This window comes from Labrus mixtus, chromosome 17 (assembly GCF_963584025.1).
Source record: "Labrus mixtus chromosome 17, fLabMix1.1, whole genome shotgun sequence".
NCBI classification, from domain to species: domain Eukaryota; kingdom Metazoa; phylum Chordata; class Actinopteri; order Labriformes; family Labridae; genus Labrus; species Labrus mixtus.
This window is the reverse complement of record NC_083628.1, coordinates 24,753,459-24,777,944: the sequence shown is the minus strand read 5'-3', so window position 1 is coordinate 24,777,944 and position 24,486 is coordinate 24,753,459. Positions and strand designations below refer to the sequence as shown.

At 38.6% G+C, this 24,486-nt stretch overlaps 3 protein-coding genes across 4 annotated transcripts in view; all 3 read left to right on the top strand.

The window, feature by feature from the left end:
• The window catches only part of phf24 (PHD finger protein 24), a 32,602-nt gene extending 28,406 nt beyond the window's left edge, over positions 1–4,196 (top strand). The window contains exons 7-9 of one of the 2 annotated variants that reach the window (XM_061061469.1): positions 939–971; positions 2,497–2,574; positions 3,856–4,196. In XM_061061469.1, coding sequence (XP_060917452.1) covers positions 939–971; positions 2,497–2,574; positions 3,856–3,952 — 208 coding nt within the window. In that variant the 3' untranslated portion in view covers positions 3,953–4,196. The remainder of the gene's footprint in view (positions 1–938; positions 972–2,496; positions 2,575–3,855) is intronic. The other variant, XM_061061470.1, reaches the window with a different exon arrangement.
• An 8,638-nt stretch (positions 4,197–12,834) lies between these two features.
• prkab1a (protein kinase, AMP-activated, beta 1 non-catalytic subunit, a) lies at positions 12,835–21,045 on the top strand. The gene is made up of 8 exons (XM_061061290.1): positions 12,835–12,965; positions 14,500–14,682; positions 14,793–14,962; positions 15,752–15,845; positions 16,300–16,414; positions 16,988–17,121; positions 17,219–17,287; positions 18,938–21,045. Exons 2-8 carry the CDS (start codon positions 14,533–14,535, stop codon positions 19,013–19,015), a joined length of 810 nt encoding a protein of 269 aa, XP_060917273.1. The 5' UTR covers positions 12,835–12,965; positions 14,500–14,532; the 3' UTR covers positions 19,016–21,045.
• A 1,647-nt stretch (positions 21,046–22,692) lies between these two features.
• LOC132992317 (phospholipase A2-like) lies at positions 22,693–23,915 on the top strand. The gene is made up of 4 exons (XM_061061556.1): positions 22,693–22,848; positions 22,938–23,085; positions 23,178–23,311; positions 23,528–23,915. The coding sequence occupies exons 1-4, from the start codon at positions 22,800–22,802 to the stop codon at positions 23,644–23,646; spliced, it is 450 nt and encodes a 149-aa protein (XP_060917539.1). The 5' UTR covers positions 22,693–22,799; the 3' UTR covers positions 23,647–23,915.
• The last annotated feature ends 571 nt before the right edge of the window (positions 23,916–24,486 follow it).

The window sequence follows — 24,486 nt, the reverse complement described above, 5'->3', positions numbered from 1 at the left end:
GAAGTCTTGCAAGTGTTATATTATCAGCTATGAGATTGATGGTGTTGATTGCTTTGCTTGAAAATCCATTGAACTGTTGTTTTTTCATTATTGTTTTGTTGTTGGAGTGCTCCTCAGGTAGACTCAGCACAGAGCTGTTTGTGTTTTCAGATCAATCAATGTTCAACACCTGAAATTGCTGCAGGGTATAGATACAATAGCTTCAACATTATGTACAGTGCAGGGCAATCTAATAGAACAACCCTGCATCAAACACGACCACTGCAAGGCCTTTTTGTTGATACTGGATCAAAGGAGACACTTTATAACGCAATCTGGTGAAACTTCACCACAAAGAAGAGCCTGGAAAATGGCCGTAGAGATGAATCAACCTCTCTCTGATAAAACCGTAATGAAATCCAAAACCTATAGCAACCATCAGAAAGCTATTTTCCTTGATTATTTTTTTGTGCTGGATTTCACCGAACAGCTGTTGTTTTAATGTTTTCCATCCTCATGCCTTGACTGTAAACATTATTTATGCCAGAATTATTAACACTCAACATTGCACAGTAAGTGAGATGCTAATAAATAAATAAAACCTGCTCACCGTTTTACACTCACGGACAGACCTCATCAGAGTGATAATGAAAAGGGAAATAAGCTCTGATTGACTCTGAGGTTGTATATGTGATCTCTGTGTATTTGTGCGTTATTGGCTGAACAAGTGTCCAGATCCTCTCATGCTGAAACCTATAAATACAGAGTGAACTTTGTGCTTCAAAAATGTGGGTCGGCACTTGATGGAATGTACTTTTCACTACTGTTCTGTGTTCACTGTTTGTGTGTTATATGTGTGCACGTGTTTCATTACTGCGTATAACCTCCTCTGCTGTGAAATCTCACCTGCTCTACCATATCATTCCTCTCACCTATCCAACACACGGCATTCCTCACAGACTCATGGGACTCTGCTCTCCTATTAATTGTGGGTGAGTGTGACTCAGCACTGCATGGCGTCTCTCCCTTTTCCCCCCAAATCAACATCATCAGGCATGCTGCAATCCTCAAGTATTCTCAGACAACCCCTCAATTTTTCATTTCATTCGGCATATACGTAGCAACTTCCTTTTGAAAAGTAAAGAGCCCTCTTAACCCCAAACTGGATCTGATTCTGATCATGCAGCAATGAAAGATGCACGCTTCATTGAACGGAGCTTTATGAGGTGAATGGGAGCCCTACACATTATCAGGTCTTGATTTTTCTGAGGCATGAATAAGATTCCGGCGGGCCTCTCATTATAGGGATTAAACGAAAGCCTTTTGTTCTCTTTAGGGAAGCTCCATCTGAAAAGCCCATTTATCACTTCAAGAGGATGCAGTAGGGCAGAAGGTTGTGAGTGCGCTCATAAGGTCCACACATAACGCTTAAATACAGCCTCACTCAAGCTCATCAAAAAGCAAATATGAAATGAGTGTGGGGGGGGGATACTCCCCTCTCTTTGATCGCTGAATTATAGACATTCACCAACCACAGTGTGAGAGTGAAATGGAGCTTTAAATGTGGCATCAGTCAGAAGGTTCAAATCAGGTAGCGTATTTTGCACTCATCTGCTGCCTCCATTACTGCACTGGCAGCTGGGAACTGAAAATAATTAAAGTGACGTTGAAAGATGATGCTCGGGAGATGTTTGGGTTAATGACTGTTGGCAGTCGCCCTCTCAGACAGATGACAGTCTGTAGGACTGTGAAGGAAACAGGATATGACAGTAAAAACACATTGTATCTATCAGTTGATATCTGTGCAATATCAACTGTATGGAAATGATGGTAGAACACTCTTCAGAGTAGCTAGTCGCCTTAAATAATGAAGAAATTAATTTAAACCCATGGTTTAAAACAATGGGTCTAACCTGTTTTTCATTGGAGCCCACCACAACTTGAGTCTATGAAAAGCTGAGACAAAGGAGAGGGAAATAGTACTACATGGCAATTTTGCATCTGTTCTGATATTTTCATTGATAATAGTCTCTTTTCTGGTACAAGCTAAACACTTATTTTGAAAATCCCAACGAGATAAGCGTATTCTTACCAAAACAACTTTGTATGAACAATCCAGTCAGTGCATTTTCATGATTTTAGTTAAAATGTGCAGATCTAATTTCAATGACCTGGGAGCAGACAAAGCCACCCCAAGATATTTGGCACCCCCACTAGAGGGGCTCAGACCCCAGGTTGGGATCAAATGGTTAAAATAATCAAACTCTTAAAATAAGTTATACATTTGGATAAATACAAACTTAAATAAAACATGAAACACAAATATAATTTTGATAAGAAAGCATTATAGAGTAGCAATAGCAAGGCATTAGCAGGACATTTTCCTTATAACAAAAAACAAAATAACATAGTTTATTTGGCCCATCGAATGCAATGTCCCTCCATTGATTGTTGTTGTAGCCAAATATCTAACTTGTACTTTTCTGTGTGTTTTTAATCCTTTGTCCCTTGTTACAGTATAAGTCATGTTGGCCCCATATGTGAGAGCAGTCCGGCCAGCTCTGGAAGTGAACGAAGCAAGACTGATGAAAGCAGGTTTGTCCTCTTTTTATTTTCCTTGAGTTCATCTGAGGAGGGGCAAAATGTTATTGAACAGTAGCTTAGTATAAAACAGCCTTGCAGTAATGACTAAGTGGTGAAGACTCTCTTTGCCTGCAGCTTCCTATCAGTCTTACAGTTTACATAATCTTGTTCACCCTGTTTGAATAAGCCAGACATTTCCCCTGGACCAGCCTACAATATGGCTCCTGTGACCTGACAGAGGTCCCCATTGTCCAAGGGCAGTAAATATTTCACTGGCAGCAACTATGGAACACATTTCAAGTGAAGCATTGCAATAAGACTGCAGCACTGGCAGCTCCTTTGCCCTAGCATATGACCTGGAACTGACTGTCTATCTGTAGCCAGATAGTGGAGACAAATCCTTTTTGGCATATCATTACTTCTGAGACTTTTCTTCATGCCCCATTACAAGAATTTGCAATAATTGAAGCTAATGCCCCAGCACTACAGTCAGCCACTGACATGGGAACCAAAAATTACAGAGAGCTACACAAGAGAGTCTTACTACTGTAAGTTGAATACTAATTAGCATTAGCATGCGCTGAAAGAGGCCTGACAAACACTAATTTTTATAAATTATTTTTTTCAAGGCTGAGTGAGGCAAATAAAGCAAAAGTGAAGCCAAATACTTGATATGATGATATCAGCAAGTCAAGTACTGCTTCATGACTGTATTGTACTGCAAAGCCATAAATCAAACATTTATTACAATTTTTTTTAACCCAATTTTAAAATATAGCTGTTTAGTGTAGACTTTAGGGAATATAATGCAGCATTAGTAATCAGTACAATTTGTTGTTGGGGACATTTTTTAGCCTTGAATGAATGCACATTTCTGGGAGGGAGAAAAGTATGGTGTATACAATTGACTCAAAAATGGTATTATTCAGCTACAGGGTTTATTGTTATTTAGGAATATGTCACAAAGTGCAGACTGTGGCTCACTGATGAATTTTTAAAAGCGTATGCAATACAATAGAGCTGTAAGCCACAGAGGAATAACATTATAAAAGCCTTCGGCTGTCGAGGCTTTGGGGACACTTAACTCAGAATTTGTTTTGGTATTAATTGTAGACAAAAAGAAAAATATAGAAAGACTACAAACTATTGTTAAACAAGCCTTTTCCTTTTTATTTTATTTTAGGTGTTTTATTATACATTACCCTACATTGTCCTCAGTTTACAACCTTGTCCCTACCCCTTTTTCTAGTCAATTGCAAGCAGTGTTTTTCACTTCCTCTCTCTATTCGACAGGCCAGTGACCTGGGCAGACTTTTTAAGGGAGAGCGCCATCTATATCGTGGCTGCGAGGCCCAATAGTTCTGCCATGCACATCCGTCTGCCTCTATAGTCCAGGAGCCTCGACTACACCCAGCAGAGAGCAGGAGAGAGATAGAGGGTGAGCCCTATAGAGCCTACAGAAGAGTGACTGCACGGTGACGTAGGGATGGCAACCGAAAGGAACAAGATGAAGCACTGAGAGACAGCAGATCAAGCCATCGACAGAATCTCTCCTCCTCTGCGATACCTTAAAACCCACAACACTGACAACACACACACACACACACACACACACACACACACACACACACACACACACACACACACACACACATACACACACACACGTCGCAAGTGACAGGACCAAACTCAAAAATCTGACGGCTTCCAACAAATATGAGAGAGATAGGAAGCGAGGAAGACAAAACCACCTACTCATGAATAGTCAGTCAGTGCTGAAAGTTTTGAGAGCAAAAGAATCATGCACACTATCAGACAAACTCACACTCGCATTTAACGTTAAACTCTGTGGCCCTCTGACTGCATAACACACCTCTCTATGTGGGTACCTTAACGTGACACTTTATTATTTCTAGTGTTTATTCCTTTTGGCCTCATCTTGTCCTAATTATAGTTACATGCTGCTGTAATGGGATCGTGTTATTCGCATTCAAAGTTGTTATTCACACTACACAGAGGCATGTGTAAAGTCATTATTTGTACTGTTTGAAAAAAAACTGGATAGGCTTTTTCGGGAGGAGATGAACCCTGCAGCTGCCATTATCAGAACATATACCAAACAGGAATGAAAGCTATCAGCGTGCATATTATAAGAACTACAATTCATACTAGTATAAATTATTATCATGCATTAAAAGCAGTATTTATTCCTGTATCCTCTGATATATCCCTTTCCCCCCCCGCATTCTCATTCAAGAATCTATGTTCCTCTGAAGTACTAACTGTGAGAAAGGATGTGAAGTGAATGTTAATGAAAGCTAACCCATTAATCGATGTGTATATATACTGCCATATAGTACATTTTGTCCCTGTTGTACTCAGAGCTGCACATAGACAAGGTGGAAACATCCGCCCTCTGGTTCTGCTGTCATTATTTGCACTGAGGGAATGAGCTGTAGACGAACTACTGTTTGACATAATCACTTTAATGATATACTGAAGTGGAAGATGTGGTGCAAACACATGCCTTTGTGTTAATATACTGAAGCACTGTTTAAGAATTGTGGCTGGAAGTCTATAATGTTCAATTTATACAAGTTAAATGCACATAAACCTGCTCATAGAATCACTGGAAACGTACTGTAACAACTAGAACTTCATTAAGTGTCGATGCTGTGTATTGAAGGCTCCACCATGATATGAATAAAGTATGTTATTGACATGGTTGGTGATGGTCCGAGGGATATGTCACAGTGCTGAAATAAATGCATGGCATTTACTCTCCTTCAAGAGAATCGTGGTCGTGTGTTATTTCTCATTTAGTTCCAATGCAGTTGAAATAAATAAATGAATGAATGAGCTAATAAAAACAAGCATTACACATACAGTAGCTATGTTTAATATGGTTGAAATGAATGACACAAAGTCTGAATATCGATGTGAATATATCAGTGTTGTATTGACAGAACGAGAAAAATATATTTTAAATGCATGAAAATGTGCATATAAAATGATCATTTGATTTAACATTGAGCCCATTGCAACCTCTTGCCAACCAATGTCTACATGACACAGGTCTACATTTGGAGATGGTTTATCAAAACTAGTTTCTTTCTGGTTTTCTCAACTGTTTGAAGTTACAAACTTATTCTCTTCCTTATTTGTTGGACTCCTACTGCGTCTGTATTCTCTTCCTACAGCATCAGCTAATTAAGTTAATTTAGTGGTTTAGTCAAATGAAGACCAACTTCCACACCTCTATGTGTAACTTAGTCATGTCCCCATAACTCTGACCAAACATGAAGTTTGACATATAAAAAAATATTTATCTTTAAATACTCTTATTTTATTGGCTCATAAACATCTCATCCGCTGATAAGGCTGCTACATTACTATGACATTATCTTTGTAGCCATCATGTGGGTGTTGTGCCGGAAAGCCAATAAACTGAAGAAAGGAAAAAGTGAGATCCAAAGGTCACTTGAGTTTGAGGTTAAACTAGACCAATGATGTGAATTCACCAGGACAACATGGAAAAACTTGAATTTGTATGGGACTGAATGAGACTGGGGAAAAAGGACATTTTTGACATATGCAATCGTTATCATTGAAATGCATGGTCCATATGCTAGACTGCACAGTTACCATGCACGATTGGAAAACTTGAAAGATATAACCCTTACTCTGGAGCTGGAGATAAGTGAACAGTCAGTTAAACATGCAGAAAAAAAACAGCTTTAGATTTACACATTTAAAATTTGGCAAGTTAACAGCTCCTGCACTTTGATATCCAATGATTTTTTCGTTACTGAAGCAGAAAAAAAATACATCAAAGTACTTTGAAATAACTGAAAAAGTTCTACAATGTGTAAAGGCTTTTACTGAATACCTTACCTTCATAAACTTGAATAGGCCTACAGTACAGTATAGGTGTCAAGAGGGTTGCAGCACAGTCAGATGAGGGTCTGCTTAAACTTACATTCATAGGATGGAACATTGGCTCTCACTCTATAAAAGCCACCTGTCTACCACGGAAATGAAAAGGATTGTCTCTCATACCACCCAAAAGGTCACACTCACTCTTCAGGTATGCAGGGTGTAACAGAAATAGTGGTTTGAAAGACTAACCCTCCAAAGGTTTGCCAGGCTTTCAGAAGGGAAATGGAATAAGTGTAGTAGTCAGACAGCGTAGCTATGAAGCATGTATAGTGCCCTGAAGCTTGTGTTTCTTTTTTATCTGTCAGTAAAACCAGAAATAGCCCCAGCTGAGTCCAGCGGTAGCATCCCCCTGAATGTTTAACTGAAGGTCAACAGCAAGAAGCTGGGGGGAGACGCAGACATGCTGTGGAAAGATAAAGACTCACAGAAACCAAACAGGAAATAGAGATACAAGGACACAAAGCATGAGGGAGTGTGTGTGGGAGGGAAATGGTTTAGATGAGGATGTTATGTAATTGTTTCATAACAGATTCAATGATGGTGATCTTGACCCGGCTAATTGCTACTTAAAATTCAGAGTCTAATGTGAAACTTGAGCTCTGAATTAGTCCAAGGTTGTCCCGCCCAAGTAGCCTCACAAATGACTTGGCTGATGGGAAAGATAGAGTTTTAAGCCCTGTGATTCAGCCTTCATGTCTTTTGAGACAATCAGCTTATGAAAAAGACCTTATACTATCTCCCTACAAAAGCCTGACTCACTTTAAAGCGCTGAAACAAAAAAGTAGAAAAAGTGCTGAAAAGAGGTGCCAATTAAAGGTTCTATCTATGTCTTTTAAATATAAAATAGCTGCACATAAAGCAGTAAAAGTCATTACAATGTATCTATTGTTTCTGTCGTAAAGAAAAGTATCTCTATATGTATCCCCTTGGGCTAGGAGTTAGATACTGAAAGAAGCAAACAAGTATAGTTATATTGTGTTAATGATAAAGTGGACCTTGCATTTGACAAACAGATTGATGCAACTCCAGCAGTACCACGGTGTTATAACAAAATGATGTGGGGAGGATGTTTAGGGAGCTTGAACTTTTTTATATTGTTCAATCCTTAAATTCTACCATAAAAATAAATGTCTGTCAAGAATTTTTGAAAACATTTTTTTTTACAGTGCATCATTTGTTTCAGTCATCTTTTGCACCATTCCCTTTCAGTCTTTAACATGTGTTTTTTCAAGGCAGAAAATGTTTGATACCAAAAGTGATATATCGAGCAACACTCAAGATTGAACTTGAAGATTGATTTTGTCAAAAGACGAGCCACAAGTCAAAGTGTCCTTGGACAATATACAGGTTCCTGAAACTGGACCTATAGTATGATTGTTGGTTTAACTTTCGATATGCAGAAAGAACTTCTTTGAGTGGTGGAGTCGGTCGTCTCCTAAGCGGAAGGTCAGGGGTTCCAGTTCCTGCAGCCACATGTCCGATGTGTCCTTGAGCAAGACACTTAACCCCCAATTGCTCCTGCTGCTTCGTCTGTGGTGTATGAATGTGTATGAATGGATGAGTTACTTCTGGTGGTCACTTTACATAGAAACCTCTGCTATAGCTGTGTGAATGGATGTGAATGGGTAGGTTTGACCTGCAGTGTAAACGCACTTTGAGTAGTCAGAAGACTAGAAAAGCATTATACAAGCTCAAATCCATTGATCATTTACCACTGACTGAGCAGACAGTTGTTATGTAACTTAGTTTTGTACAAAGAAGGAGTTAAGCTTCAGTGGTGAGTATGACTCAATGTGATGGCAGTATAAGAGGATCCGACCAATCAAACGTGTTGTTCCAGTTCATTTATATATTAACCATAGAAAATACTGACAGGTTACACAGCAAGTTGGATGGGAGCAACGGTATTCGTCATCTTCGAGGCATTTCTGTCGCAACCTCAGCTGCAGAGTAGCTGGGAGCCACCCTCCACAGATGTTTCTCCCCTTTAATCCCAGTACATCTCTGGGTGGTGAGGCAGTCTACTTACCGCTCCCTGGGGCTTGCCCTAAGATCCTTGGTTCCAAGATGCAATCAAGCAATGTGAAACTTGCAGAAAGAAAAACAGTTAAAATGCTCAATTGAAGCTGCATAATAGATGGCTATGTTTTCATGATGTACCTAGAAGCTGTTTAAAGCTGAAGTGGATAAAAACAAACAAACACTACAATAAAGAATGACAATAAATAAATCATATCAACACATTTTCTCATTTAGCTAAAGTCTAAGAAAGTAATTTTTATGTCCCATGTAACTTAAACACTTGAATTAACCCCAGAGAATGTTACAATGGAGTACATGTTATTACTCTGATCATGGTCAGGTTAGTTTGAAGCATTTACACAAACATACACTTGCTGCTATACTCTCATTAGAGCAATTGATGAGTATTAATCTGCCACTAACAGAGTGCACAATGAATTCCTGTTTGTGTCCTACGGAACTGGGCCTATATTTACACTTTACAATTTACAATTCACTTAGTAGACGCTTTTATCCAAAGCGACGTACATCAGAGAGTAAGTACAACACTAATCCATTCATACACCACCACCAAAGCAAAGGGAGCAATGCAGGGTTAAGTGTCTTGCCCAAGGACACATCGGACATGTTGCTCAGCTGGGGATCAAACCCTCGACCTTCCGGTTGAGAGGCGACGACTGTACCAACTTAAACACAGCCGCCCTTCTCGTCAGTTTCCTGCTATTACATTTGTGTCCTCATTAGGAAACAATGAGCTTGGGGATACCGGTTGTGTTGCAATGTAGAAAGACTTCCACTTACACAGAAAACTAAATGTATCCCTTATGCCCAGATGAAGTTCCCTAAAGTCCCAATGTTATCACTGAAACACAGTTTTACTCTGTTTTCTTTAACAGAGAAAGAAGTGCATTCATACAGGTGTGTTTGAGTGTGTTGCATGCGCTGATGTGATCATGTAAGTGAGTGCCAAGGCAACAAGTGTGAGTCTGAGTCATCATCCCCCCTGTGTAATCCAGAGGAGCTCAGAGTAAAGGTTATCTGGCATGTCCTACAGAGAGTATATCAAGGCTGGCTGCTGGCTGAGGTGTGATGCAGTGTCTGTGATGGCTTCACTCAGCAGGAAGAGGGATTGGTAAACAACAGTGGCAGAGTGGTCATTGCTCTTGGGCAGTGAAGCCGGAATGGAGCCAAGATAAAATGTCAGCACATCACTCACATCGTGGAGTTCATCACGAGGTCTGTAAACCAACACAGGAATTTTAACAAGACTGTAAGAGATGTGTTTGGACTTTAGTTACAGCTTCCCTTAAGAGTGGTCAAAGATGACATTCTGTAAAGATAGAAAAAACATTTAAAAAACAGTGTTTGATTTGAGAAGAAATCTACACTGATATAGTAAGAGATGGATAAGAGAGTAGTAGTTTAAATGGATGAAACAAAAGGAAAGGTATAGGGTTTAAAGTCTTAGAAAGATCCATAATCAGGGATTACCCAGCCCTATCTCACTCTTTGTTCTTTCATTGCCATCAGATTTTCAGTCCGTGAGTACAAACAACCTGCCATACCATCCTACTCTGTATCCCCAATCCATTTTAAATCCACCCACAAGTGCAGGCAAAAACATCACATCCCACCTCCACCCGCCAGGCTTACTCTTTCTTTGGAGCCCACTCAGTCTCCGAAGCTGATGTGAGCCAATTACAGGCGTCTGGTTCGAGGACAGTCGTCAAACATGCTCTGGCTTCTGGTTTTTAAAAACTTGAATCAGAATCAGAATCAGAAATACTTTATTAATCCCAGGGAAAATTTTGTTTGCTACAGTTGCTCATAACACCAAAAATCAGTAGGAAGTACAGATAAGTTCACAATATAAAATAAAATAAAAATAGTAATAACAATTTAATAAGCATAAGTACCAAGTGAAAGCAATAATAAAGTAATAATAAGTAATAAGCTGTGTTCAAGCGGTAATTGAGAATATAAACAATATTTACAAATATGAATATACACAGATGGATTAACAGCGTAGATATTGCACTGTTCATGTATAAATATTGTCCAGTTTTCAACAGATTGCACAGTTTTAGTAGAGAAATAGTCAAGGTAAAGAAATAGTCAAGGTGAATTTGATGAGGTAGAGTGGTGCTCTTGTGACGTTATCGCCTTTCTCTTATCTGCATGAAAACATACACATGTAAATTGTTGCATCACACAATACAAATCAAGTTTTCCTCTGGATAAGAAGCCATCAGAGGAGATACCAAAATTGTTAGATTGTTATTAGAAGGCATAAAGGCTGTGAAGGGATAAATTAAATCTCTGTAATTGAACACCCAGTGTGTGCCAGAATCTGTGTACCGCAATCAACTGTGACAATGCTTATAATTTGGGACTGTGTCTGCTGTGACATTCCTGCTAATAGAGCCCTATTAACTGTAGATCCTTCTGTTTTTAAATGGTCCAGTGAAATCGAACCTTCATCTCTGCTGGACACTTTTTTAATGTAGCTCCTCGTTATGTTCCAAAGCCTCCAGCATCCGCTGCCCCTCTGTGTCTGGAGGCCGCTGAGTGCTATTAGGGGGTCACATTATTAGCTCCAATAAATCTGTGTGCAAGTTTGAGTTGAAATAATTGCTTTAGTTGGGGAATGGTTGCAAAGATGAAAATAATTTCTTCAGCATGTGGTGCAGGGGTATCATGGCTCTACTAACAGAAAACTGCAATCCCTCAATGTGAAAGAACTAAAGACTCTGGAAATATAGCTTACCCCTACCATTCCACTATCAGAGCAGCTAAGAAAGCTGGTGTAACAAAAGAGGAATAATTCACATGCCTTTCAAAGTGCTCTGCCTGTTTTTAATGAGTAAGAACTTGAAAATGTTGGGTAATATGTACATTGAGAAAGAGGAAATATTTCAAACTAGTCCAGCACAGTTGTTCCTAATGACACTGATAATTGCTGACTCCACTGGGTGTGTCTCTTGCAGAACTCTGTTATTCTGAATTTTGGATCATTTATATGACGAACACGTACAACTAGATTGGAAGATAGTAGGTGATAATGCTTATAATTACCTGTACTTTTCTTACAATTTAAACTCAGATTATTAACTGACAGGAGCAATGGACCATTAGCAGAGCTGCTTGGTACAACAGTTACTGAGACAGCTGTATGAGGTCTGGCACTTATTGCGGTGAGCTGCGTATCATGATGAGTTGTGATTTGCTGCATCATTTCACCCTCTATAGAGCTTGATAATTGAGGCACTACAACACTCCAGGTAAACAATTGTGGCCTTGAAGATGACCTGAAAAAGGTAGGCTGTCAGATACCAAGGCCTTTTTTTATGTGAATTGCAAGTTGTATGCATATGACCTTGATGAGCAGACTTGATAAAACAAGTTCTGCAAAAAATCAATCAGTCAGTTTTTATTTTTGGGATACTTACAAAAAAGGGCAGGTATATCTGAAACAAAAATCACAGAGACCCAACATATCAAACTTGAGAAAGCGCTTGATAACATTTGGCAACAGTATAGAAACAACTTTTTTTTTAACAGGCAGAAATGTTGAATAGAACCAGGCGCATGGTCAGAAGCATCTGCTGCTGGCTAGGCAGAGAAAGTGGGAAATGCAGAAAGCGAAGATGCAGTATGTTTTTCGAAAGGTGTACTTTACTTTTCACTCTACATTAATTGGAATTGGGTTTATGACATGTTGGTTTATGCATACAAAAAAGTGTCTGTGTTATTGGTGCATTGAATAAAACATAATAATACAAGTGAACAGCACTGTTTTTAATCGTGTTAATTGACAATATGAATATGAGTAGGCTTTTATATGATAATCTATAATATACTTAGTTTATCGTGTATAGGCCTATCTGTTTATCCTGATGTTGTATTGCCCTATGCAAAATATAAAGGCCTAGGCCTAAGCTATACCAGCCTGGGCAGATCTTTGTATTTTATATCTCTAGAAAGTCATGCGAAATTAACAAGTTTTACCAAAAGAAATGCATGTAGGCTAATATAACATAATATCGCAATTTAATTATAAGTTAATCGCTTTATATTGCTGTCTTTCAGTTTACTGTAGCCTATATTTCCCTGTTCTTGACTCACGCTTCCATCTAGTGTTCACTAAGTAAAATTACATTTCCCACAACAGATGAATTCAAATATAAAAATAATGTTAATAATACTAATACTACAAGTTAACAATCGTAATAATGATTACGCGATGATTTAAGTGGGAAGATTAAAGTGGTTTATTCAGTTGCTTTGAAATAACGTGCTCACAATTTCACACCAGCTGTACTGCGCCTGCGCGAATCAGGGGGCGGGTTTGTTGTGCTTGACGTCATGTTTTGTTTTCTGCTTATTTTATGGGGTTCTCTGAGCTAACAACACGGACAGCTGCGACTATAAAATATCCCCAGGTAAAAATGAGAATGACTGCTACAGAAGTCTGTTCTTAGTCAGTGACTTTATTGCTTGAATTGTTATCTCTTAAATGTTGTATTCATTAGCACTGTTTGGTTAACAAGACCTCCAGCCGGCTACATGACACAGTGATGCTAGCTGCTACCTAACGCTGCAGCTTTGGTGGATAGCTAGCTCTTATTTTGTATTACTCAGGTACAAATGGCTGAAATTAAATGAGTTTCCTGCCCTCCACTTAGCTTACTTGAATCAAGATACAACCAAGAGTCCGAAACAAAGCGTAATATCGCGAACATTAAGTTTTAATGCGAGCTAACGTAACGTTAGCCTCGGATTGGGGGATCACTATCTTTGGTAGGTAATGTCAGCAAGTGAAGTTTACTTGAAGTTTTTCGTAGCTTTGTACCACGTAATTGAGGTTAACTGTGTTGCATAATGTTACATTCGGTTTATATTGTTATCCCATTCATATAATAATTAGAACACTTCTGACTATTCCTGGAAACAACACTTCATACTAAATGAATTGACCCTGACTGAAGTTATTCTGTGTCTACCAGCCATACTGTACTGTTTGAATTCGAGAAGTTAGGATAGTATTTCGCACATAAACCGGATTCAGACAAGGATAACATACTGAAGTTTGCAGTCACCCTTTTCAGCTATCTAATGTGTCTTTACTTTTGCGCTTTGAGTAGTTGGAAGACTAGAAAAGCGCTATATAAGCTCAAGTCCATTTACCGTTTACTTTTCATTGTCATCTCTGTTGGTTTCAATTCATTTCACAACATCATGTAACTGAATTTGCACAACCATCTGGGGAAATAGGTAATCCATTACTCTGTGCTTTTATTGTTCAAGGTTATGCTATTATTGCTTAATTATTCAGTGACGTGCAACACATGAAGTATTAACTCTAACAACTCAGGCATGCATGATGTTGTTAAATATTCTTCTTCATTGCTATCCAGATCCCAACTAAAGGCATTATTTTGTTGACTGTTTGGTCATGAGCCGGGGATCCGGCCGAAGATTTCTGCCTTTTAATAAGGCAGTTTTTTCTTACCACTGTAACTTTTGCTGCTTTGCTAAAGTGCTCATGATGGATAGGCCGGATCTTTGTAATATAGCAATAAGAAAGGTCTTTTACCTGCTTCTTGTAAAGTGTCTCGAGATAACACTTGTTATGAGTTGATGCTATACAAATAAAAATTGATTGAATTGAATTGATTGATTTTACACCCCTATGTGTGGAGTATACATTTTCCATGCCCTTCTTCATGGATCTAACCCCTGCTGCATGCACATTTAAGTTAACCTATTCCTCTTTTGCACTCGTTGTTAATTATTGTAGAGAGGACTTTTAGTGTCTGTGGGGTAAGACTTTGATCATATTAGAGTGACGAGGTCCTTCGAAGTAACTATTGTTGCCTGTAGCAGCTAGTAATGATTAATGACCTTACTGGAAAAATGTCAGATACTGTGAAGTCTTTTCTAAGTTTCTGGTTGGCCTTAAACTCCTTCTTACAGTGACCTTGTACTGGTGTACAAGAAGACAAAGCCATGGGGAATACAAGCAGTGAGAGGGCTGCCATGGGCCAGGGGGAGAAGGCTCAGCGGAGGGATAGCCGAGGAAACAAGGAGGGAGAGAGACCAAAAATCCTGATGGACAGCCCAGAGGATGCAGATATGTTTCATGGTGAAGACATGAAGGTAAGTTCTTCTACTGTCTAAAGTAAAGGTTATTATTTACCAACATAGTCTTGCCTGTTGACCTTTAAATGTAGGGTTCAATAATTATTGTTGTTGCATGGATATTTTAGGCTCCTTTAGAGAAAGAAGAGTTCCTTGCATGGCAGCAAGACTTGGAAGCAGACGACAAAGGGCCAACTTTAGACCGACCAACAGTATTTCGCTGGACTGGAGATGGAAAAGAGGTCTTCCTGTCTGGATCTTTCAACAACTGGGCCAATAAGATTCCACTAATAAGAAGGTAATGGGATGCTAAAATGTGTGATTGTGGGTTCAATTGTCACTGTTTGTCTGTTATAATTCTTAACAAATGTCTAGCTACTTCATACAAATAGTTTACTGTTCCCTTTGTAAGGCAATACAACTCAAAATATATAATGTTCTTTTTGTTTTTGTTAAAAGCCTGGTTGTTTCAGGGAGGGAAAATGTTGATTGAACTCAAATTTGATTTTAAGGCTTTATATGCGATTTTTTTTGATCCAGCAGATGTCGCCCTTGAGCACCAGCATGAAACCAAAACAACTCGCGCTGCATTGTTGTGTTAGCATGCTAATGCTAGCGATCTTTATTATGCTCGTATCTTCACACTGCATGTAAATTTACCTGAAATGAGCGTGATCTAGAAACACAGTTAATCAGTGAGTACAGTATGTTATTCTTCTTTTCTCTAGTCCCTCAATTAAACAACTTTTATACACGAGAGGAGGAATTGGCCGGCCGTCCGGGCGATGTAAACAAAGTGAAGATAGGACACTGAAAACATCACAGACAGTGGGACTCGGGTGTTTCACCCATTGTAGACAGTCATGACTCACAGAGTTATTTTCAGAGGATATACTTGATTTATATTACAGTTAAGCCTTTATAAAGCCTTATATAAAGCCTTTAATCTCTTAGTTTATGTGAGTCGGGTTATTTAAATCTTAGTAGTTAGAGGGCATACATATAATTGATGAGGTCAAAGATTTAAAGAGAGGTACTGTGTTAACTCACCTTTGTGCAAAATGCTCTCCCTTGTCATCTCTCAAAGTCAGAACACCTTTGTTGCTATTGTCGATCTACCTGAAGGGGAGCACCAGTACAAGTTCTACGTGGATGGCCAGTGGACCCACGACCCTGCTGAGGTTAGAAATGACTCTTACATAAGACTAAGAGCTTCTGTTCAACAAGCTATATGGTCAGCTCTCCATGTAACTAGGAAGGAATTATGTGTTTTACTACACTTCATGTATTGGCTTTCTAAGACTTGGTGGGGATTATGTTCATATATACATGTTTGATTTAAAGTGTTTGTTTGTTTTTTTACTCCCAAGGATTTAAGATACTCATTCCATTTTGTTAACTTCAAAATTTTAGTGAGGAAATTTGTAGCAATGGAGAATTGTTGTAAGCTTATTTGTTTATTTTTAGACTCTTGTTTTTGTTTATTAGTATAATCATTTTCCACATGTGCGTTGCTTGATGGGATACTTCAGTCAAATACTTTTGTGTTTGTTTTTTTTCTTGTACGATTAGTTTATTATTTGGGGCTTTTGGTTTTAAGTGATTAGTCGGTATGGTCTTTATGTTTTCTCACAGCCAGTTGTAACAAGTCAGTTGGGGACAGTCAACAATATCATCCAGGTGAAGAAAACTGACTTTGAGGTGTTCGATGCTCTAATGGTAGACTCTCAGAAGTGCTCCGACATGTCAGGTAATTTATTTGTTTTACTTTACATACTTTATTAATCCCTGAGGGAAATTCTGGTTTACAATCTGTTATTGAGAGGCATGCTTCTCACACACACACATGCACAAACAGGACCTGTGGACATGCATTAGTGGAGAGATGTCAGAGTGGGGTTGATACACACTGCTACGCAGGGAGAGCACCAGAGTGTTTGGGGGTTCTGTGCCTCGGTAGTATTTGGGAAGTGCCCTGACACCCCTCAAGCTACAGTCCTGAACCGGCGACCCTCAAATTCCCAACCCAAGCCCCCACTGACTGAGCTACGGCCACCCTAATAAGTGCTGACAACAGCCTTTTCCCATCTGATTTGTAATGTTTTGTCTTTTTAAGCTGCTTTAGAAGGATGTTCTCTCAGCATTTGATCACTTTGGTCACACCAATTAAATAGTCAACCATAATATTTGAGATCATAATGAATACTTTCTATTGTGTGAACAGAGGTCTTGATTTTAAAACAGGTCTATGGAAATATTTGAAAATCATGTTTCGGTTGTTTTGCCTCAGTCAGACATTTTTGCCTGTCCTCCTTGTCATTAGACCTCTCCAGCTCTCCTCCTGGGCCTTATCATCAGGACGCCTATGTCCCTAAGCAAGAAGAGAAGTTTAAGTCCCCACCCATACTCCCACCTCACCTGCTACAGGTTATCCTCAACAAAGACACTGGCATTTCTGTAAGTAGCTGTGATGAAATTCATCCAGATCTACAGATTATAATAAGTCTTTAGTGAACATTACTCATGTAAAATTCTCCTTTTCCTCCTTTTACAGTGTGACCCTGCATTACTCCCTGAACCCAACCATGTCATGCTAAACCACCTCTACGCTCTCTCCATTAAGGTAAGGCCCCCACATTGACTGCATTACACCAAATATACAGTAAATGGTTTCTGCACCATATTGCTGCTGAGATGTGGGAAAACTTTCAGTGGTGACACTTGAGAAGTCACCAGCTTTGTTAGCACTTTTAATACAAACTGTGAGCTGCTGCAGCTGCTTGTAAGCTTTCACATGGCTTGCCGAACACATTGTATCTGGTTTATGCAGACAATGATAACACGCTGGCAAAAGGGGAGCTGAAGGAAAGATAATTGCCTTCTTTTCACACATTGTTTCTGGAAAAACAAACTGTGAATGTGATATATTAATAGCAACTGCAGTGTCAGATAAAAAAGAAAACCCACGAGAAGAGTACACACTTGGATTTCCATGTAAACAAGACACATTATTTTCCTTGCCAATTTGCAACGGCTCAGATAGCCAGCTATTGACTCCGCTGGTTGTACTTCCCTGTGATGGTACAAAGGTAAATACGTGTGGGCTTCGTAGCTGTGATCAAACGGTTATACAGGAAACGGATGTTTTTTCATATATGGAAAAGGGAAATAAAAGCTCAGAGAAAAGATTTTATCATTAGTAGACTTTGACAAGGTGATACAAACAGAACAGTTGTATGTGCGCTGTTTTCAAACTATATTTATTGGACAAATCAGGATGACATCTGGACATTTCAGAACACACTTTTGTGTTTGAGTAATTCCCTGCTATTGGATGGCTGAGCCAAACTATAAGCAACAGTGCTTAAGGTGTTGCTTACTTTTTAGATACATGGGGAAGCACAGGGGATGATGCACAAAGACTCGCAACACTGTGGCTTTCAATAATTATTTATTTGCTATATGCCCGACCGGGCTCTTCATCAGTTCAGAGCAAAATAGATTGAGCTTTAAAGCACAGGGATTGAACATGATTTACAGTTAATGATTTTCTAAACAAAAAAATGAGATGCTGACACCACAATAAAGGCTCACCTTCTGTAGCTTCAAAATAAAAGCCCTGCTGCTGTAAGTCACTGGTGAAAGCACTTTTAAGGATGGGTTCAAAGTATTTCAATGGTTCTCTTGAACAACAAATGTTTTTTTCATTTAAGACCTGATACTAATCTCAGATACTTCACATAGAAGGGGTTGGGGACAAAAACTAAAGTCCTTGTTTGCTGCTGAAGTCTATTGGAAATTAATTTGAAGTAAGTAAAAGCTCCCATGAGGAGTTTTTAACAGGTTGTAAATCATACTGGAATTGAAAGAGTAGCTTCAATAGGTGGCTTAAAAACCACTGAATGTATTATTAAATGTGATTTTCATTCATAGTGTCTGAACGGCTGTAAACTTTACTGTATTGCAGCTGTTATAGCTGACATGTGTTTTCTATGAAAATAAGAACAGGAATAAAGTAGAGGGACATTATAATGCCTGCCTCAGTGTTGAGGATTCCTGAGTGGAGCTGGAGCACATTGTAGAGATTAGTGCATGGCCCTCCCTCTAATCTCTTCGGTTGATTTTATGTTTACTGCACATGGTTTGACTGATACCATTGTTGCCATCAGCCCACTTGTCCCTTTGCTGTAAGCATGTTTTCATGGTTAAGAAAATGCTTCTTTTCTTTCTTTGTTTTGAAGTAATATCCTGTGTTGTACATTTTCTTTCACAGGATGGAGTGATGGTGCTCAGTGCTACACATCGTTACAAGAAGAAGTATGTGACCACTTTATTATACAAGCCCATCTGAGTGACAACAGGCTTGTATATCCAAGTATGTTAACTGTACACTGAGTGTACAAAATATGAGCTCTGCCTGTTTCCTTCTTAAAATAGAGGGAGCAGGTGAATCCAGGTTGTGAGTTAGACCTGCTGAATCCACATCCTGACCTGGAGGGGTTCAAATCTGCTTGTAGAGGTCATTTCAATTGATTTATTCTTGTTTTGTACTACACAGTGTCCAGGAATTTGACCATTTGTACTCTTTATCCAAACTTGAGAAGGCCAGAGGTGATTATAATGAGAATCCCAAATTATCTAGCACTGTTAAGCTCTGAGATTTTATCTTGTACACTCAGTGTATATCCATTATTGTACTCATCTCTTTAGGATTATAAATGTCACTCAGTTACCCCAATCCTTTATAATCTGCCTTTTATTCATTCACTGATTGCCATTTACAGCAACACACTGTTTGTTTGTTAGAGATAGAGAGGCAGTTATTATAGGGTAGTACACTATGTCTGACACAAAATCAGACATAAATGTTCTGAAGAGGATTTATAATCCTGGCCAAATCTGACTGAAAGTTGTCCAATCATGAGTTTTCCATGATGAAGAAGACAGCAGCGGTACAATCAAGAATGTAAATATAAAGGTCAAAGAAAAAAAAATGGACTGCAGTAGTTTTCCACTGATTTTATTTTCATGTTTATCTTGAGAAATATTCATTTATTTATAGTCACACAGTGCACAGTAGAACATGAATATCCTTTGTGAAGTATTTAGTGTTGTTTATTTTATTTCTACAGTCTTTGATGATGTGATTTGTTTCTGTGTCAAACACACTTTTTTATAGTTAGAAGTTGTCTTCAAGACTTGAGTGGGAAATGTGGCCTAGCATATTGGTTGTGTGGGAAGAATGTGCAACTTTTTGATCCACTAGATGAGCTCCAGGATTAAACCAAATCAAAACCTCTGTTTGGCGACACCTCCGCTATTCTGAAGCCTCAGCTCTCCTCCAGCGGCACACCTCCAACCCCTCCCCCTTCGCAATCTCATAAAGGAGTTATGAATTAGATTGCACCATTAAGCGCAAGCGGTTGACAAAATTGTCCTTTTCTTGAGCTGCAATTGCCTTAGTCCTGCATTGTTGTGTTAGCAGGCTAATGTTAGCACACTTTGGTTTGCTCATATCAATGTTGCACATTCTTCCTTTAAGACAAGCCTATGTTAAGATCAAAAATACAACCATGTTTTAATTTTCAATAATTTTGCCTTTACTAAATAATGATTTTATTGGTTTTGCATGGCAATGGTCACATTTATTTAGAAAGAAGAATATGCATACAGTGTATGTACACTCAAATCCCACCAATGTGTCGGGAGAGTAAATCTTACCCTTTTTGTTCGTCAAAGCAGGTCAATGCATTTCAAAGATATACTCATACCAGATGGTGTATGTGTGTGTCAGGCGTCAGTGTGTGATCCATACAATGTCGTCAATCAGTGGCAGTGATGGAGATTTTTCAGATGAGAAGAAGAGCAAAAAGCAGAGAAAAAAGGTCCAATGATTTAGTCAAAGAAAGTCGAATGAAAAAAAGAGCTTGAAGAATTAGAACCTGAAGGACCATCACGGGATCACATGTCAGAGCTGTTCTGTTGTAGATTTTATTTTTTAAAAATAGTTTCCTGTCTGTGTGTGCATTTCATGAAGTCTGACGGGTTGTATTAGTTTAAGTTAAAGATATGACATGTAGCATCTATTTACATCAATGTTTCATTTACAAATAGTCGATCATGGAATCATTTTATTTAACAATTTATTATGATACATCTATTTTTGTTGTAAGCTGTAGGCCAGTAGAGGATTGACAGTCTCCTCAGTATAAGACTACTACTTCTTCTGTTTGGTCAGAACTATTATAGTCATGATGTATTTATGCTAGAATATTTGTATTTCAAATGAATTGCAGTATCATTTCAAATGTTGATCATTCTAACCAAGTAGGCAATTTTTTGTTTGGAGAGACATTTGTATTAAAATAATTTCAAAATTGACATGTGGATTGTGGATCTTTTTATATCATTCTTTAACTCAGAAAATGACTAGCATTAGTTATCATGTATATATTTGTATTTTTTCAGCATCATTCTCATACACAGGAGTCCATGTAAGGCAGTGGCTAACTACTTCACATAGACTCACCTTAGGGCCTCCTGCAGTGATATTTAAACAACTCTAGTCTTGTACCAATCACTTTTATGATCAACCACAACATAAACATCAAGCTCCTCGGAAATAACATTTTAAACAATTTATCTCCAAGTACCCAAATGAGAGGAAAAACTAATTATAACAATAACCCTAACCCAAAGTATTTACAGTTAAAAATAATGCACACCTTTTATCAGCACTAAAAGGGACAAATAATGTTCAAAGCATCATCATTATATTAAAATAGGTAATGCATATCACTTCATTTACCGGTACATTGAATCCAGGAAATGTTCAAAGCATGTTTCACCCATATCAATGACTCCAGGAAATGACAGACAATCAAACTGACAGTCATATCGTCTGAGAGAAAATGAAAAAAAAACAATAACTGTAATGAATTCCCAGATGTGAAGGTAAATCTAAAACATTCTCCTTCATTGTCAAATTATCACCATTTAGGTCCAGGATTTCCATGCCTCTATAAATGTTGGGACATTTTCATTTGGAGCTTTTATTTGCTGAAATAATCAAATAAATAAATGACATCCAAATAAGACATTTTGTCACTAAGTGTCATACAGGCTCAAACACACTGGGTTTCCCAACATCTCTGACCCAAGAGTCCAAAATAATGTTATGAACCCCTACACTTATGCACATTTCTTTTGTTCCGGACCCCCTCTGTAATTTTAAGGAAAATCAAAGAAGGTAGATTATAAAAATCCCTGCTTTGGCCATGTGAACAGACAATCTTTACAATTAGTTTTGTAGTCTACTCCATCCAATAAATCAACAAGTCATGACCAAAACCAGGGTGTATCAACAGTAAGACAAGATCAGGACTGTGACTGATTCAAAATGGTTGGAGGACTACAACCAAGGCATTTAGAGAAGGTTCAAGCGAAGACCAGTGCAAACTTTAGGCACTATAGGCATTCCTCAAATCCATGTGAAAAGTCCTCATTCCCATGTAATCAACCAAAGGTATCATATCAAGTTCCTCTTCCCTGCTTTTGGCCTATGAGTCAAGGTTTTGGTTGCATTTGAAGAGGCCATTTTGCATTCAATCACATTAAAATAATCACAGGCAATTCTGCCAGTGATCCTGTCAATAACCACTGCTGGTGTTGGAAGATGAGGCTTTATTTTCCAATTTATGACAATGGTGTTGGTCAAAGTAAAGCAAAGGGCTCTGTGCTGGTAAGTTAAGAGGTTTCCACTCCAAAAAATGGAACACAAGTAAATGAAAAAGGGACTGACATCATTACTTTTGTAAAATTAGTCTTTTCTTCATGTTAGTATAGTACATACGGACCTAGCTTGGATCCCTATCTCCAGGGGAAAATCAAACATGTTAACAACAGGGCTCAGGGTTCACAGAGTTATCAGATGTTCCCAAAGTGTGGGAATCTCCTCCTGGTTTTACATATGCAGGTCTCTGCAATAATCTCAGAGTTTGTGCATTATGAGTCCTGTGACCTTTAGTGGTATGAACAGCTGTTGGGACATGTCCCAAGGTCTCTGACTTGATATATAAAGAGAATAGGATGTCAGTAGGGAGTGCTACTGTGCGACTGACCTCCCTACTGACAGGATGAAAACCCTCCAGTTTCTGTTTCTCGTGGCTATAAGCCTCTCTCTTGGTGAGTATACTGTAGCTTCACCAGGGCTATCCTGCATTCCTGCATCTACATGTGTGGCGCTTTCTGATTGTGTCTTTTTGTCACTTCAGCCCAGTCCATGGACTACAAGGCACTCAACCAGTTTAGAAACATGATCCTGTGTGTGATGCCTGACAGCTGGCCTGTCTTTGACTACGCTGACTATGGCTGCTTCTGTGGGAAAGGAGGCTCTGGCACACCTGTGGATGATCTGGATAGGTCATGATTCATTCAATAAGCTTGCGAAATTGAAGGGGGTAAAAACACATATTTTTTCAAATGTTGTCTTGTTTTGCCTTCTGACCCCATAGGTGCTGTTATGTGCATGATCTGTGTTACAATGATGCCATGCAGCACCCCGAGTGCTGGCCCATCCTCGACAATCCCTACACCGAGTTCTACGCCTACAGCTGTGACGAGGCAAACAAGAAGGTCATCTGTGGCAGTAAGTACTAAAAATACTAGATCTTCTAAACTTAAGTTGCTGAGAAAACGCTAGCATGCATATTGTCCTTCATTACTAAACTGTCAGTATTGTCCCAGACTAATGTCATAGAGGTTCCATTAAGTTAAATTTAAGACTTCTACTGTTTTAATAATACTGATGCTACTAGTTCAAAGGAATTGTTGTCACAGAGACCTCTCTTACTATCCTCTTCAGACAACAACAATGAATGTGAGATGTTCATCTGCGAGTGCGACAGGAAGGCTGCCGAGTGTTTTGCAAAAAGTCCTTGGAACCCAGAGCACGAGCATCTGCCCAGTGACCAATGTCAGTAAAAAACAAACTGTATTAGGATTTTTTGCCTGGTTTTAAAGTGCTATTTGGTTAAGAGAAAACACAACACACATTGTCAATTTGTTGAGGACTCATTAGCTTATTATAAATAATCACACAGATGTAACATTCTGGCACAAAGTATTCAGTACGGATTCCTATTTGGCTTATAATGATTTTGTGTGACCTTTAACATTCCATTATTACTTCCATCTGTAAACGTATTCATGTTTGTTTTGAAATTGTGATAATAAACACAATTTTCCCTGCATCTCTTATGTCCCATCACTTGCTCTTGTTGTAGTTTGAAAGGTTAAAGCATAACAGAAACACACAATCTGGACAGCAACAGGCACAAACCAATAGTTTTCTATCCTCTGAATTTAGCCAAGTCATAAGGTCATGTTCTGATACACGTACACACATACCCTCCCACTCTTTCCTGTTAAGAGACCAGCTGTCTGTCCAAGAAACTTCTAGGAAACGGTCTTTATATAGCACACATGTTGTAATTACTCAGTATGATGATTGCCCATAAAAGGATGATTGGGATGTTATAAAAGAACTGCTCAGGCAGAAATAAACAGAAGGCTTATTTTATAAAGGTAACTCACCTAAAGTCACCATAGAGGGCACTGCTATCTACCTTTTCTGTCTTCTGTCTACAGTATGAAGCCATGCTTTGAATCATAATACATTGTGCTAAGATGATTATTTATTTTAAAGATGAGATAGTTACATTAACATTGTAACACAGCACATATTTACATTGCAGGTAGTTAATTGTTGTTTCAGATAGCTTTATTTTATTTTATCTTACAGACAGAAATGAAGATAAAAAT

Excerpts from the sequence above, each read along its gene's own strand:
- LOC132992317 (XM_061061556.1), top strand. The coding sequence starts at position 22,800 with ATGAAAACCCTCCAGTTTCTGTTTCTCGTGGCTATAAGCCTCTCTCTT. Across the intron at positions 22,849-22,937 it reads GGCTATAAGCCTCTCTCTTG|CCCAGTCCATGGACTACAAG; the intron begins GTGAGTATACTG and ends TTGTCACTTCAG. Across the intron at positions 23,312-23,527 it reads CAAGAAGGTCATCTGTGGCA|ACAACAACAATGAATGTGAG; the intron begins GTAAGTACTAAA and ends TATCCTCTTCAG.
- prkab1a (XM_061061290.1), top strand. The coding sequence starts at position 14,533 with ATGGGGAATACAAGCAGTGAGAGGGCTGCCATGGGCCAGGGGGAGAAG. Across the intron at positions 15,846-16,299 it reads GGACCCACGACCCTGCTGAG|CCAGTTGTAACAAGTCAGTT; the intron begins GTTAGAAATGAC and ends GTTTTCTCACAG. Across the intron at positions 17,122-17,218 it reads ACAAAGACACTGGCATTTCT|TGTGACCCTGCATTACTCCC; the intron begins GTAAGTAGCTGT and ends CTCCTTTTACAG.